This window comes from Perna viridis, chromosome 1, assembly GCF_037379345.1.
Source record: "Perna viridis isolate PV_CMFRI_1.1 ecotype Kerala chromosome 1, ASM3737934v1, whole genome shotgun sequence".
NCBI classification, from domain to species: domain Eukaryota; kingdom Metazoa; phylum Mollusca; class Bivalvia; order Mytilida; family Mytilidae; genus Perna; species Perna viridis.
Window position 1 is genome coordinate 7,637,324 of NC_142445.1, and position 17,475 is coordinate 7,654,798.

The 17,475-nt window shown below is 31.3% G+C and overlaps 1 protein-coding gene across 4 annotated transcripts in view; it reads right to left on the minus strand.

Annotated features, from left to right (window-relative positions):
- Positions 1-600: 600 nt before the first annotated feature.
- Positions 601-17,475, minus strand: part of LOC148627060 (uncharacterized) — a 36,972-nt gene continuing 20,097 nt past the window's right edge. For 3 of the 4 annotated variants that reach the window (XM_088566610.1, XM_088566602.1, XM_088566594.1), the window contains 3 exons: positions 16,376-16,459; positions 6,816-6,881; positions 601-6,412 (listed from right to left, as the gene is read on the minus strand). In XM_088566610.1, the coding sequence (XP_088422736.1) occupies positions 6,083-6,412; positions 6,816-6,881; positions 16,376-16,459 (480 nt within the window). In that variant the 3' untranslated portion in view covers positions 601-6,082. Of the gene's footprint in view, positions 6,413-6,815; positions 6,882-15,044; positions 15,135-16,375; positions 16,460-17,475 lie in introns of those variants that run through there. The other variant, XM_088566620.1, reaches the window with a different exon arrangement.

Genomic DNA, 17,475 nt, shown 5'->3' on the forward strand with positions numbered 1-17,475 from the left:
TAACAAAAGCAAATGACCAACTCACACTCCACTAAAAACTGGGAGCATGGACAGTGCTAAGTCCAGTGAAAGAGGAAGAACATCTATTTCCGATGGAGGATATCGTCGGTTATATTTGAAACTCCATATCAGCCAACCAGGTAATGGTCGTGACCATCACCTAACCTCGTCTCGATTACTATAACAACAAGGTAATTGTGGTGACCATCACCTAACCTTCTCTCAATGACTATAGATAAGAAAGTACTGATCATATTAGTATTGCAAATTTCTTCATCGCTTAAATAAATCACAATTAGCTCAAAACAGTAGGAACAATAAGAACACCCATATTCAAAATGATGTTGGAAAAGACTACAAAATGTTTTGATTGTCTTTGATTCTTGGTCACCTTTAAATTCTAACATGCATCCATCTTCATTTCAAATTAAGAACAGCTAAAAGTTCGGTTACATTTATATCCAAGCACAGCTGAATTGTCTCCCTTCTCACACCATAAAAGTAATATAGTATAAAGGTATAACAGGTAAAATAGATTCAGGATGTTGTAACTCCAACAGGAAGGTTAACAATATTTTATGCCTTCAATGAACAATAAAATAAAGTAAAGTAATCTATTTTAAAATCAAGCAGTTCATAAAGCAAAAGTACAAATGCTAGATAAATATAACTTTTAAAACATTCATTATTAGATCAACTGTATATGTTAAACTAAATTCTAATATGACGTCTTCATATCGTCAAACAGTATATGTCGGTACAACCCCACCTTCAGCACCTGCGCACTGTCTCTTGACTAAACACTCATTTAACTGCTGAGAGGTTATCTAATTGAAATCCAATTATATAAATACACATATTTAACACATATGATGACATAAATATACAAATTTAATCCAACTTCCATATGGGGAACAGTTGTTACTTTGTCATATTAGAAAAGAAATAATTCCTTCCAGGGGTAGATTTGTACTCATTTCAACATGGGTATGGCATTTATGTTCTATTATTTAACACCTCGCTGTTGCTCAGTGTTAAATGAGAATATAAATGCCAAACCCATGTTAAAATGAGTATTAATCTTCCCCTTCAACGAATTATTTCTTGAATAATGCCATTTGACTGGAGTATATATATTTAAGGTGGACGTTAACGTTATTGCTTATAAGGTTATCTGATTTTTCCAGAAAGCTTGTTGGATTAACATACCAGTATTTAAAATTCCCATTTTTTTTTAATGAAAAATAACATGAAACCTAGAAATTAACATCGAATAGCCTAATCCTCCTATTTTAATTTGCATTTCCTTGAAAAGAGCAGACATATTTGGACTCATTACATTATTTTTACATTTGTTTCATTTACAATATATCAATTTATGTTGATCCTATTCTAAGAAGTACATGTATAAATCTATTGACTTTCTGTTGACCTATGAACGTAGTACCTAAAAAGGGTCATGAAATTGTTACCAACTGAAAATAAAAAGCTAAAAAAAATTTCAACATAAACAATGAATCCTTCTAATATGTATATGAAGTTATACCATTTTTATGAAGTATTTCAACCAACATAGAAAATAAAAGGATTAGTAAAAATAAACACCTTTGATACAAAAACTGAGAGCAGCTTTTAAACTGAAATATCACCTCTTCTAGTCATTTTTATCTTATCCCAGATGAATAAATAATTGTGATCATTTACTATATTTCTATACAGGAACTAAATGAGAAGTTTAAAAAACACTTATTTAGAGCAAATTTCTAAAGGTAACCTAACTTTCAAACTGAATAAGGTACTGGTAAGACACAAACACAGTACTTTTTAAAAAGTAATTATAATTTTGATACCACATTACTACATGATGTTTAACTGCAGAATAAACTGTATGCATTTAGTATAGTATTTTGATTTTTCACAAGAAATCATGTGGTGTCGGGAAAATATGGTTATTATTTAAAAGCTATTTTTGTAAGTAAATACACCTTAGGTACAGGCTCACATAAGAATTATGCAGAGGATGATAAGACTGTGTTGTCTTAATAGTGTAAATGCATTGACTTCTTCCCATAAGTAATTTTAGAAGCAAAAAAAGTAATCAAGGAAGTCATGAAAGTGAGAGAAAAACAGTGTTCTGTAATGAAATAAATGGAGGACAATAGACTTCAAATAAACTATTCAGGATAAATTCATTATTTACCACCCTAGGTTAAAACTCTTGATTTTTATCATCAATGTGACTAATTTCATTTTGTCTTAGATGACAAAGTCCTCGACCTATCACCTTTTTCCATTTTTTCCGGTATATTTCTTACATGAACCTGTTTTTAGGAGACAGAATAATCTTAATTTCACAGCACCATGCAGTAAGTAAAAACCAGGAAATGGTACCAAACATCATAAATCTAAGAAAACATTAATGTTAAGAAACATCTGTGAGGTAAAAATTATAGTTTAACATTATCTGAAAATCACTTACTTTTGAACTTCCCATTTATCCAATTTTTGAAAATTGTCTATTTTTAAGATTTTTTTCTGTTTTTACCACCTGTTAATTATGAAGTGATTGTGAATAACAATGTAATTTTATCATTTATTCACAATCACTTCATAATTAATATTGTGGTAAAACCAAAAAAATCATAAAATTAGACAGGTTTTATTTAGATATATATGAATATATTAACTTTGGAAATTCTAAAAACAATCAAAAATCACACCATGAACATTAAACTAAGCATCAACTATAAAAAATATATGTATGACATACGATAAGACACAAAATACAATAACAAATAAGAGGTAATGTAAAATAATTTAATTAAAATCTAAAATTTGTCCAAACAGAACTATATGGAATCATTAACAATAACAAAGAAAACAATGATAACAGTTACAAACCTATATTGTATGTAATTAACTGATTTGATAAGAAAACAAAAAAAATAATTTAGAAAAGGCAAGTGGATCAGTGCACTTTGATCTATGGCAAGTGGATAAGCTCAACAAAACAAACTGAAAATATTGCATTCAGTGTTACCCCTACATGGTCTTTCTTCACTCAACATAGCTAAAATATGACGTTTGTTGAAATAGAAATATCAAGAGTCTAGAAATATTATATGATGCAAAATAAAACGCAAGATTTTGTTTGTCTAAGGACATTCATTTGTACCTTATCTTGGTAGTGTCTAAAAAAGTCATATTACAAAATGTCATAAAGCACAAAAACATGTTTTGATGATCTAACAATGAAATTGGAAGCAGAGAATTCTTTTTCTAAACTAGTCAGAAGGATGTACATGTATAAACACTGAGTAGAAACTACTTCTATTATAGGTTTCTCTCTCTGTTTTATTTATTCTTAGAGATTGGAACTTGTCTTGTATAGGAAATCCACCCTATGATAAGGGTCACTGCATGATTGGGAGGATACATGTAACATTCATCTCGACTAATGAAAACTTTCAGATTGATGCCCATTCATTATAGAGTTAATTTTCCTTCCCAACTCACTGGTTAGCCTTAATTACAACATGCAGAACAAGACACAGCACTATGTAATAATCACAATGCTGCCTGAACTACTGTAAAATATTAACAACATTTTTAAGAGTTCAAATTAAACTGCGATGTAGCAGTTTTTTCATTTACAAAAATGTTAAGGAAATCCTACAAATGTAATCTGTTCAACCAAACCAATTTCTGTCTCAGTAAAATTCATCTATAAAGTAATTAAAAGAGATAAACCAACTTATTACCATAGATAAGGTAGTAATATCAGATTCGTTGCTTTTTTATATTTTTGTTGTTGTTTGTAAAGATAAATGTATCTCATCTATTGCCTGCACTTTCTACAGGGTTTATAGAATAATAAACATAAATGGCACAGGGGAATATATAACACACATCAAATCTACCCCAAAAAATGTCATTTTCAACAATAACTTTTCAACAATAAAAAAACAGACATTCTGATGTACAATAAAAGCACTTTCTCTGGCTAAAGAAGACAGTATTTGTTCAATTTTACCATACTGTAAGTTATCTTCCATAAAAAACACAAATTTTAGTAATATTGGATTTCTTTAAATGAGAATTACAATATTCAGATCCCTTTGAAATCCGAAAGGAATGTATATATTGCACTATAAATGTACTATATATATATATCTACAAAAACTGTAACACCTAAACAAATATATGTACTTAAAATGTATTGTAAACTGACTTTTTTTCATGTTTCAGATCAGTTCAATTACAATGCTGCAAATTTTACTTTCAACAATAAAGGGACTTAGTAACAGTGATTTATTTTCATGATTTTTTGTCAGGCCTATAGTGTATTGGTATTATAAACAAATCATTAAAGTTGTCAGGCCTATAGTGTATTGGCATTATAAACAAATCATTAAAGTCGTTTGGATAGTTCAAAGAAAGACATTAACTAGATTAATTAGTTCATCTGTAAGATGGTGTCAACCTTCCAAGAAAACTGATGGTTAATTTTAGATTGTAAAGTAATAAAAGTTCTTCAGATATCTCTAGACAAGCAATGAAAATTATCTATCCTCCTTACTTCAGCATGGAATGTCACTTCATTTTGAGAGTTTTAGTAAATGTAGTCTTAGTGAACTGACATATTATTTAAATCTGTTGTTGTACAGAGCTTACAAACCTAAAATGCCTCAAATAAAAAGCTAAATACACAACAATGCACACAAAGATAAGATGGATTACAATAATTTATATAATAGTCATTTTTCATATTCCATTTGGCTTGGTTTTTTTAAGATTTCAAGCAAAGGGGAGTAAATTAATACAGTTCTGTCATCCGACAGACTGGTTTACTGTCAATTTGGTGCAATGGACAGCAAAAGAATTCAAATTTAAATATTCAATTTATTAGAGCGGTGGTAAGTACTAGGAAACTTGTAAATAACTTATTTCATACCATTCAGGTACTTACCAAAGTGAAAATAGTTTAAGTTTCAAAGAAAAATGTTTACTGCTTTCCTTTCCCCAATAAGACCACCAACCAGGTTGTCGGGGTGTTGGTTGGTTACTTCTATTTGGAAAACTTGCTAAAATAACTTGCATTCCGTAAATATTAAACATGACTACTACTAAAATATCTATCCAAGTTATAATTTAAAAATTTATCAGTATAACAGTTAATGCAATTTTGAACCTGAGATGAAAAGTTGAACACATTTAGTACAATAACCTCCATGACTTTCTATATCTGTTATAAAATTTCTTAAATTAAATTTCATTCATTTTGGGACTGAAACATATATTTTTAAAAATTCATAGATAGGAAATACAATGGACACCTGTAAATAAAGGTGAGAACAGTTAATGCAAACTAAAAATATAATTTATAAAACTAAATGCTTGAATATTGAAGTGTGAAAACACCTAATTACAGAAATATTAAAATTAGTTGTTACACATTATGAAAAAACAAATTATGTTCATGACTTCCGAACAAATACAGTCATGTTACATATAACTAAACTACTTATCAAGTATAACAAAAAAACAGTATAAAATTACATAAATATAAGTGTAAATACTAAAACAGTGACAATTAACTCATTCAAAAAAAAAGTTATGTACCTGACTTAATTCATTGTAACAAAGTATATAAGGACACTTCAATAAAAACTATTAAAAAAACAGGAATTAAGAACCAAACAAAAATATACAAATCATGCAACAAACTACCAATCCAACAATCCCACAAAATCACAGTCTTATTCAATGAAAAAAAAAGCATTTAATTATTATCCATGCAAATAATTGTAAAATGATTCTTAGTTTGGACTGAGCTGAATACTACCATTATCTGACTTCAATTTGTCTCATGACAAAAAACTGGACCTGACAAACTTGGAACTTGAGGCACTTCACTTTTAAGAAACTATTTCTTATTTATTTGTTTGAATTCACTTCCATTTTGGGCTGTTGCCTAATTGCATCATTTAGTAATTTAATATTTTTTCAAATAAAAAAGATAAACTCAGCATACATGTACAACTATATAGAAAATTAACATTTTCAAAAAACTGCACAAATTCTAGACTGGGTGAGATGTTTTATTGTCTCTAACATCAAATGACTTTGCTCTTCTTCTGAATAGTTTGCTTTGAGGTTTTAACAGTCCTTTAAACTTTGCTGTCTTTGGGGTGGGAGTTCCATTAGTAAATGGTGTGCATTCATCAATTGTTTCCAAATCAGAGCTGTCTTCAGTTTTTGGGCTGTTTATTGTTATACCACTTCCCATTCTGGTTGGTCTACTAAATCCTTGTGGTGTCCTAGTAGCAGGCCCATGGTATGTAAAGTAATTACTATGGAAATGAAGAGGAGTTCCAGGGAATAAAGGAGAACCAAGCTGTTGGGAAAAAGGCTGGAAACAAGAAAAGAACAACAAAAAATTACTGGATGTTGAGCAAATTCAGAACTGTAGATTATTCGACAATAGCATTATACAACCTATCACATCATCCTCAAACCCAGTTACAAAATCATTCAGATAATAAGTGATACCAATTAATTCCAAAGACAATGTCACAACTTTCTTGTTTTACTTTCTTTTATTACTAGACATTAATACTTGCATGAAACCACACTTTTACAAAAAAAATCCTTGGTTTGTAAATTTTTTTGTTTAATAAACTGTGGAAATAAGTATCTAGGACAGGAACAGTGATACACCATTTCAATATATGATTTAAAACCACCTGAAAGCAAAACAAATAAATTATCAATAATTAATGGTATGTATTTTAATTGTGATGAAATGAACATACCCTTGACCTATTTGAACCAGGAATAAATTTCTGAATTCCCTGAACTGATGAATCATTTTCCACATCCTGAAATGTAAAGAAATCGGTAAGTAAAGAAAAGCATCACTCCCAATCAACAAAACCACTGAACAAATACTTACATTTTACTTATCAAAATTAAAGAACCTTAGTGAGTGCGCTCACATATCCCACACGTCCCAATGTTGGATACTCCAGTAAATTCATTTGTAAGAGAAATACATGTAGAAGGACCATTATAAAAAAGGAATTCCGATCTTTATCTTCTAATTAAATTCTGTTAGTCAGAATGGTAGTTTCAAACTCCAGACTGTGTAAATATCATCGAAGCAGAACAAAACATACACTTGACCTGTAACTAATCATGGTGAACTTTTATACCCATGTCATAATCTGCAAGCATTTAAAAAACAAGTCTGAAAAAACAGTAATTTCTGTGAATTTAGCTAAGTTGAAGACCATAATTTTGGTAAAAATCATTAGAGCAGAACAAAAATTAAACTTGACCTGTATCATGGTAACCCTATATACCAAAAATCATGTCAATATCTGCAAGCATTTAGAAAAAAAGTCAGGAACACATTTTTTCTGTGAATTTTGCTAAGTTCAAGGCCCGTAATTTTGTTAAAAATCATTGGAGCAAAACAAAAGTTAAACTTGACCTGTAACTTATCATGGTGAACTTAAAAACCAAAAAATCATGTCAATATCTGCAAAAAGTCTGGAAACCTGAAGATGGACTGACAGACGGGCTGAAGGACGGGTCAAAAACATTATACCCTTCGCAACAACGTTGCATGGGATATAATAATTAGGATTTCCCCAAAATATACAAATGGTCTTAATGTTTGGATCTTTTGATGAAATGATCTTGATTAACAAGGCACTATTTGTTATTGGAATTTTTTTTTAGATGTTTAGTATATGTAATATGCTAGAAATGATTTAAGAAATAACCCCTAAGGAGTTTAGATATGCTGTCATGACTAAAGGGGGGAGGAGGGGGTAGTACATATTTTCTACTTTCATGAATAACTGCTTTAGTAGAAGTAAAATTTTATAGGTCAGGTTTTTCTTCACTTCGTTTCCAAAACTCAAAGTCCAACAGTTCTAAATACTAACTAATGTATTTGTTTGATTCTGAATTTTGTGGTTGGAAATAATCAAAGAAATCTATGAAAATTGGTACCCTATGGTTGACAATGAAACATTGGTAACAATTTGAAAGCAAGCATTCTGAGAGTATGGCATGGCAATACAAAGTCCCTTACCAAAATCTGTTGAAGACAACAAAATGCAAACTTCATGCATAATTTGTTTACAAGAAAGGAGCAGAAAAATGTACATTTCTGCATTAAGTTCCATAACCTAAGGACCATATTAATAGGTAATAAATGTGGATACCCTTCAACATAATGGTGAAAAAGTGGGGAGTTCCATAACCTAAGGACCATATTAATAGGAAATAAATGTGGATACCCTTCCACATAATGGTGAAAAAAGGGAGGTTCATAATTGAAACATTAGCACAAAATTCACTTTATTTGCTTTTAAAATTAAATTATGCTATTAAATGTTTTGAGGACCTAAAAAAGTTCAAAATAAAACCCAACTTTGAATCAATGGTATATATATGTATCTATCTACACTAAGTGTAATAAGGACATGAACAAAGTGTTACAGGAAATTTTTTTCAATGAATCTTAATTATCATTTCCTGATTCAAAAAGCACAGTCAAAAATAAAATCAGAAAATTGAAATTTTGATCAGTATAAAAACATAGATTTCCTAAAAGTTGAACTTTCTCAAGCACTTATTCCTTTAAAATTGTTACATGAAGCTAATAGCCTGCTTATTTAACACTACCATAAATCTAGATAAATTGTAGTATCATTACAATGATACAATACAGCGAAAGTTTACCTTGTCCTGGTCTTTAAGGCTTTTGAGAAGTTTGGGAGAGTAACTTTCTAGAAAAAATAGTTTCTGATCAAATGACTCACAGGGTCAGCTTGATATGACCACAGAGGTCAAGCCCTGAACAGTTGGGGCAAGTATGGGCATGCCTTTCAAGCTAGATACAGTTCTGAATTTTGATTGTGCTTAAATATTTGACTCCAGAATAGAACTTGACTAGAATTGAAATGATCCCTTTTTGGTCCATTATTTCTCAATAAGCACAACTCCAAAAAACCAATCCCAGTCTTCCTATAAAATATGGCACCTTGTGGTACAATTTCAAAGAGACCAATTCACTTTTACTCAAGTTAGTATCCATACATCTGGAAAATGCTTGTTTCTGGCCCTTTGCAGGCCTATGGTTCTTAAACAGTTCATGTCACAACCCTAACAAGAGGCTCCCAGGAGTCTGAATCACTCACCTGGTTAAATTTTTGCCTTTCAAGGGCAATAACTTTAACAAGGAGTTGTCTTACAATTTTGACTCCATGAAGACTTTCGTAGAACTTATCATAAGGATCATTTCATCAATTGAAAGTTTCAATCCATCTATTATACTTTTCAAGATATTGGCTAAAAACTGCTACAAACATATTTTTTTTTGCCTTTCAAGGGCAATAACTATTACATGGAGTCATCTGACAATTTTGATCCCTCCCTGGAGACTTTTGTAGCCTTCTAATAAGAATCCTTTCAGCAATGGAAAGTTGCATTCTATCTATCATAGTTTTCAAAATATTGGCTGAAAACTGTAAAAAAAAAATCATGTTTCACCTCTCAAGGGCAAGAACTGTTACATGGAGTTGTCTGACAACTTGATCCCTGAAAGATTCTTGTAGGCCTTATAATAAGATCATTTCAGCAATTGAAGGATATTGGCTAAACCTAACCGTTTTGGAAATGTATGCAAAAAACTACTCTCTGACCCCTATGTTCTATTTTTAGCTCACCTGGCCAAAGGCCATGTGAGCTATTGCCATCACTTGGCTTCCGTCGTCGTCCATCGTTGTTAACAATTTTTAAAACTCTTCTCCTCTGAAACTACTCGACCAATTGGAACCAAACTTGGTATGAATGTTCCTTGGGGTATCCTTCATACAACTGATGAGGGGATTTTTGATTCATTGAAAAACATGGCCGACGTTACTAAAAATAGAACATAGAGTCAGACAGTTTTTCGCATACATCTCCAAAAAGGTTAGGTTTAGCCAAATTCTGACATGGGATTAAAGTGTTCAGCATGATGAGATCTATCTGTGGTCAAATTTTCATTTTAATCTATTGAGCCATGTTGGAGTTATTGCCCTTTTTCAATGTTTATTTGCTATTTTTTATGTTATTTCTTTCAAAAATCTTCTTCTCTGACACTACTTGACCAATTGGAACCAAACTTGGTATGAATGTTCCTTGGGGTATCCTTCATAGAACTGATGTGGAAATTTTTGATCCGTCGAAAAACATGGTCGCTGTTACTAAAAATAGAACATAGGGGTCGGACGGTAGTTTTTCGCATATACAGTGAAACGTCTCCAAACCGGCCACCACTGGGACAAGAAAAAATGGCCGGTTTTGTGAAAAATAGCAATGCATTCTAAGAGCTGTTTCCATTAATGTGTTCTATAACCCTACACCTTTTCAGTTTGTTGGTCGAGACATGTTTAATGTCAATACAAAATTTTTTACCTTTTATTACATTTCAAAGCTTGCATCATTCGCAAATGATTTGATTTTACAAACAGTACTGCAGACAAAATTATGTTCACGTTTTTGAAAAAAATGTGTATTTTATAAAGATCAAAGGGCTATTGATGGTAATTAATTGTTTGTATTGCTTTCATAAATTACCTATCAACAAAGTCTAATAATTTCACCTCTATGTTGTTTTGGCTTGGGTACAGGTCACATTAATTGACAATAAAAAGATCGTAAAGATCATACTACTAAATGACCCCGGTTGCCTGACGTGTGAACACACCAATTAACATCCACCCAGCGACAAAATGTAATGTCTGTATTAAATTTATTGTTTAAACTACTTTCCCCTTCAATTAGCATCTGTCCACTGATGAAATGCAAACCGTTTTTAACAGATCAAAAATCAAAATGATTATTTTGTTAAGGATACCCTAAAAAACAAAAATACCAACTTTCATTGAATTCTGTAAATTAGTTTCTGAGGAGAAGATTTTTTAAAGTAACAACATCAAAAAACAGCAAAAAAAAAACAAAACAAAAAGGACAATAACTCAAACATAAGGCAACAGATTTTCACCAAAATTTGACCACAGATAGACCTCATAATGCTGAATACGTTTACCCACGTCAGATTGGATAAACCTAACAGTTTTGGAGATATATGCAAAAATCCATTGCCTGACCCCTATGTTCTATTTTTAGTAACTGAGGCCATGTTTTTTAACTGATCAAAAATCCAAACAGTCAATTTGTGCAGGATACTCTTGGAAACAATCATAGTTTCATCCAAATCAATTCAGTAGTTTTAGAGGAAAAGATTTTTGAAAGTAATAACATCAGAAACAGCAAAAAACATCCCACAAAAGGCTCCTAGGAGCCTGAATCACTCACTTGATTGAATTTTGCCTTCAAAGGGCAATAAATTTAACAAAAAGTTGTCCAACAATTTTGACTGAAAAAGACTATCAGCTATTGAAAGAATTTGGTTTAACCTAATGGTTTTGGAGATATATGCGAAAAACTATTGTCTGACCTATAAGTTCTATTTTTAGTAACGGTGACCATGTTTTTTGACAGATCAAAAATCCCCACGTCATATCTATGCAGGATACCCCTAGGAAAATTTGTACCAAGTTTGGTTCCAAATGGTCCAGTAGTGTCACAGAAGTAGATTTTGAAAGAAATAACATTAAAAAAAGCTAAAAAGGCTGAAAAAGGGCAATAACTCCAACATGGCTAAACAGATTAATGTGAAAATTTGACTGCAGATAGATCTCATCATGCTGAACATATTTACTCGCCTCAAAATTTAGCTAAACCTTATGATTTTTGAGATATATGCAAAAAGACTACTATCTGACCCCTATGTACTATTTCTATTAATGGCGGCCATGTTTTTTGACGGATCAAAAATCCTCACATCAGTTCTAGGCAGGATACCCAAGAAACATTCATACTAAGTTTGGTTCCTATTGGTCAAGTAGTGTCAAAGGAGAAGAATTTTGAAAAATTAATAACGACAACGGACGATGAAGACGGACAACGACAACTACAGATGAAAATTGATGGCAATAGCTAAAATGGCCTTTGGCCAAGTGAGCTAAAAATAAGTACAAGCCCTCCTTTAGTGGTATGGCACATTGTGGTAAAATATTAAAAAGCTCCATCCACTTACAGTAACTTCATTGTCCATATTTCAGGAAAATGCTTGTTTTGGCTCCTTATTTCTAAATGGTTACTTTGTGGCATGACATTAAAAGTGATCCATTCAAATTTACTCAAGTTATTGACCAGACATCATGAAAATGTAGGTTTCTGGCCCACTTTTGACCCTCTTTTCAAGTCACAACCCCTGAAATCTCAAGCTTCTTTTTGTGGTACAGCAACTTGTGGTATAATTTATTTAATATCTATACATTTACTATGTAATCAACTTATTGTCATGAAAAATCAATGGACGACAATACATGTAATACCATTATATGACTGCAATTTTTTGCCATTGTATAAAAAAGCTCTATTGGATACAGCTCAATTAATATAATTGAAAATGCTGCACTTTTTACAGTTGGGGAAAGTATCTACACTCCTTTCCATTTGAATTATGATTATTCATTTAACAAAGTAAAGGATTCTGACATCTGATTTTCATTAGAGTAATAACTCCCATGTAAATTGAAGTTTGCACGCAGATAGTGTATACCATGCAAAAGCATCTCATCCTACCACTACTTCTTATAGTTTTTATGCTTTTAGAAGTAGATGTAATAAAATGCTTTTCATGGCACAGTTTGATATGACCACAGAGAAGGAACCTTAATCAATTTTGGCAATAATAGATACAACAAAAATAGAGCTTGCTAAAGCTCTTATTTCGATAATGATTGGATGTTTTACACAACATAAGATTCTTAACTGAATGAAACTAACATAAATAAGGAGTCAATTTTGACCCAATTGTGTGGACACAATATTAGTGTTTGACACACTTAAGGATAGGAACATACAATTCATCATGGAAATCAGACCAAAAATAAACCAGAGGCTCTTAAAGAGCCTAAATTGCTCACCTAGCTTGATAAGAAACATTCTATTTTAAAAGCTGCAATATTTTTTCTTTGATAAAAATTCCTAACACTCATACCTAAAGGACAATCAAATCAGTTTTCATTGAATTCTGTCTAGTGGTTTCTGAGGAGAAAACTTTTGAAAATAGCATTTATAATAGCAAAAAGATTTCTAAGAAGGGAAATAACTCCAATATGACTTAACAGGAGGAGAAATTTTTTTTTTATTCAATCCTGTGGAATACTTTCACCTACGATACATGACAATTTTAACAGAGATAGATCTCACCATGCTGAACACTTATACTCCATCAAAATTTGGCTAAACCTAACAGTTTTGGAGATTTATGCAAAAAACTTCTGACTGCCCCCTATGTTCTGTTTTCAGGAACCACAGCCATGTTTTACAATGAATAAAAAATCCCCAAATCAATTCAATGCAGAATAATCTAAGGAACATTCACATTAAGTTTGGTTCTAATTAGTTAATTAGTTTTAGAGAGAAGAACTTTTAAAAATTGTTAACAATCATGGATGACGACAATGAGGGAGGCCAAGTTATAGCAATAGCTCACCTGCCCCTTTGAGCCAGGTGAGCTAAAAAGTCTATTTTTGAGGGGTTTTTACTTGAAAACCGCAAGAGATATCTGAAATTTGATTGAATCACGCAGGCAGAGATTTTCATAAGGAATCCAATAAAAAAATTTGAAATCAGACCAAAAAGTAAAAAGTTGATTTTTGTTTTGACATGTCTCAATTTTGTATGCCTTTAACTCTAAAACAGTTCAGGATAAGCCTACCCTTTAAACATTTTCAGAACAGAATTTCAGAAGGAACAGATGGTCATCAGAATCATAAAAAGCTGATCAACTTTAAACTTTTCTATCTATTCTAATGATTACATCAATTTTCCCCCTTTAGCCCCTCATTTCAAACATGGATGGGGCAAAAACCTCCAAAAACAATAAGCCCTCCCTCATCACATCCATAGAAACAATGTGAAAAATTTTCAAAAAGATCTGATAAGATTATCATAAATAAACTAAAATTAACAGATGCCAACATTGACGACAACAGGGCGATACCATTATATGACTGAAAAAAATTTTAGCAGTTGTATGAAAAAGTGGCAAGTTTAACTGGAAATGAAAGACAAAAAATCTTGAATTATCCTCTTCAACTATTTTTGCTGAATGTGTAGGACAAATATTTGGTGAAAACAAATTTTTGTAGTTTTGAGTTTAAAATGACTCTGCCCTTAATATAAATTTTTATTCTAATATGACATGCTTCAAAGCTCTTTAGTTAGACCACAACAATGGTAAAAAAGTGATAACAAATGACCAACATTTGTGCAACTCATAGGCTGCGTCTATTTAAAAATGTGAAGACAATATTTCTGTTAGAATTGAAATAAATCATGGAAACTCCATTTCATCATTGTTTTACCACGGGCTGGACAGTTATGTCATTATTTAACCCCTCGCTATTGCTCTGTGGAAACCAGTGCGACATAAATGGCCAGCCCATGATAAAACAATTATAAATTGGGGTTTCCATGATTTATTTCTTAATTATTAACACTAAAACTCAAACGTTTTGATAAACCACAAAAAAAATTTAAGTATCAGTCTTTGTAAAAATCATGCAAATTCTGTAATATGTGATACACCTCAAAACGGCTACACATTTTTATTTTTGTTATTAAGATGTTTGATTGGTCTATATGATGGATGCATTATCATTCATAACAATCTGTCTGTTTTTAAAAGGTAATTACAGTAAAAATTCAATAGTTTCTATTGTATTTCAATGTCATTTGCAGAGTTAATGCCCTTAATTTTGACTTCTATAGTGAATTCCTTATAATTTATATATCCCGTGAACAGGGGTTATATGGAAAGCTATATGTTAATTTGTGTTTACAATAAAATTTTAAACAAAACATCAAAAATAAAACCAACCATGAATCATATTTTGCATGATTCTTACATGGAGTGCTACTTAAAAAGATAAAAACAACAGAAGTAATTTCCTTCCAAAAATGTACTTATCAGTTACCCCATAGATGGAATAAGCCTAGAAGATAGACATGCACAACCTTATAATCATATGTTAAGGATGTCGGCTGCTCTGTATGAAAATTACAAGATTTCAAAGGGTTGTGAAATTTTTTAAAAAATCTTTGGTGCTAGAACAATATAGGTATAAAAAACTGATGGGTCAGAGTACTCGTTTTTGGAATATAAGCATTTGAAATTTTGGTGGGAAAAAGAATTTTCTTGATTTGTCATAGGTTTTGTCTTTGTAGGTTTTATCTATTAAAAACCACCAAGAGATAATGAGGATTTCATAAATATTTCCCAAATAACATTTTAAAGTGTGTTCAATGAAATTATAAAAGTCACTGGGCAAAAAATATGAATGCTATGAAATGATAAAACCAAAAGAGTCAGAAAATTTGACAAAAATGGCTGAACATTAGCAGTAAACATCCTTAACTCAAAATAAAAACAATGTGGCAAAGCAACATAAAAATAATTTTAAGTTAAGACAAGGATCCAAAGAATATAAATAATAGTTATGTAGTCCATCTGTAAATGTTCAACACTATAACATCATATTGATTTAAATATGGTATAAGAGTAATCAAGGAAACCTAGATTTAAGGAGTAACCATAAGAACATAATCCAAGGATAAAAACTGGACAGGGAAAATAGACACACACATGAAAAAACCATAATAACAAGTACAAAGAAACAAAAATGAACAAACCAGACTGCACTAAAAACTGGGCTCATAGACCAGGTGCACCGGTAGGGTTAGCATCCTCCAGAAACACACACCAGGTTGCATGACACAGTGAACTATTCAGTTAATATGGTGCAGATGTATACACGAATCAACAAGATGAGGACTATAAACTTTTTGTAGAGATGACTTTAATCTTGTAACAAGATTGGTTAGTGTAACAACAATTATTATAAATATAGCCTTTATTTTGTCAATATGTGAAAAGTACTGATTTTCTGCCATATGATACATCTTAGCTGATACAAAATGATTTTCTGCCATATGATACAACTTAGCTGAAACTTTATATGTTAAATTAGATGTGCTTTAGTTGGAGTTACTTTCCATGTCATAATGAATAAAATATAGGAAAATCTATGTGTAGTCTTTGTATGAACTGTAAGGTCACTGTGATGCGATGTTTAAAACTAAACTGTTTATTGAAAAAGGATAGGATAAATATCTACCACATTGCCTTATAATATAGTTCTAAATAATCTTTCACTTTGTTAACTAATAAACTAACCTCAATCAGTTCTCTGAGATGTGCATAGTCCTTTTCATAATCTAAACTATCTTCTGCCTCAGAGCCTTGTTGATGTTTATGTTTCTAAAATTGAAGTATAAAGAAAGTTTGGCAAATACAGAAATATAAACTTTAAATCCTCAAACATTAGTGAGGCAGTATAATTAGAGGCTTCAAGGAGACTAAATAGCTCATCTGTCTATTTGGAATCTAACATTGCAAAATTGCAACACATTTGTGAAAAAAAAAATTGTTTTTAGTACATTACTCAAAGGAAAGTTACTTTAATTAGATACAATTTTTATACTGATATAAAAAGAAGCAAAACTGGATTTTCTTCTAAAAAAATACATAACTCAAGAACGATAATAGCAAAAATTATGAATATCAGTACAGGTCATCCTTATGGTTCAGGAAAGATTATATCTGAATTTGAATAGATTCTGTCAAAGTCTGTTGAAGTCCTAAGATGGTAAAATCTTGACAGCTGCCAGCCATCAGCCAAACAAATACACCACCAATTAAAAAAACATTACTTTCCTCTGGAAAATCCAATCATAAATCATCTAATTTGCCCTTTAAAGGGTATTCCCTATTTCGGTGGGCATGAAATTAGTTCTGGATTCAATGACAGCCCTTGACATAAAGACTATTTCATCAAGTGAAAGCTTCTTCTTATCTGATAGATTTTTAGTCTAAACTTTAACCTTTCAAGGACAATTACTCTCGAAACATGCAGGCATACCATTTTGACCAAATAAAGTCAGGTATAATCCTATTCATAATGATCAATTGAGAACTAAAATTTCTTCCTAATACAATAATCATGCCATAATGCAAAACCACAAATGAAAAAAAAATCTTCCAGTTACAGTTGCTTTGCTGAACAAGTGTTTGAAAAATTCAGCCTGAAATGTTGAGCAAATCTTCTCATCCAAAAATGTATGGAAAATAGTCTGTGACAAAATAATTCAGGACATACTGTGTCATACCTTTACTTAATGAAGTAACAGTAGATTTTACAATTTAAAATGTAGCACTTACATGGAGCATTCTTTTCTGTTATCTTGCAAATGTATTTTCAACATGTTCAATGAGTA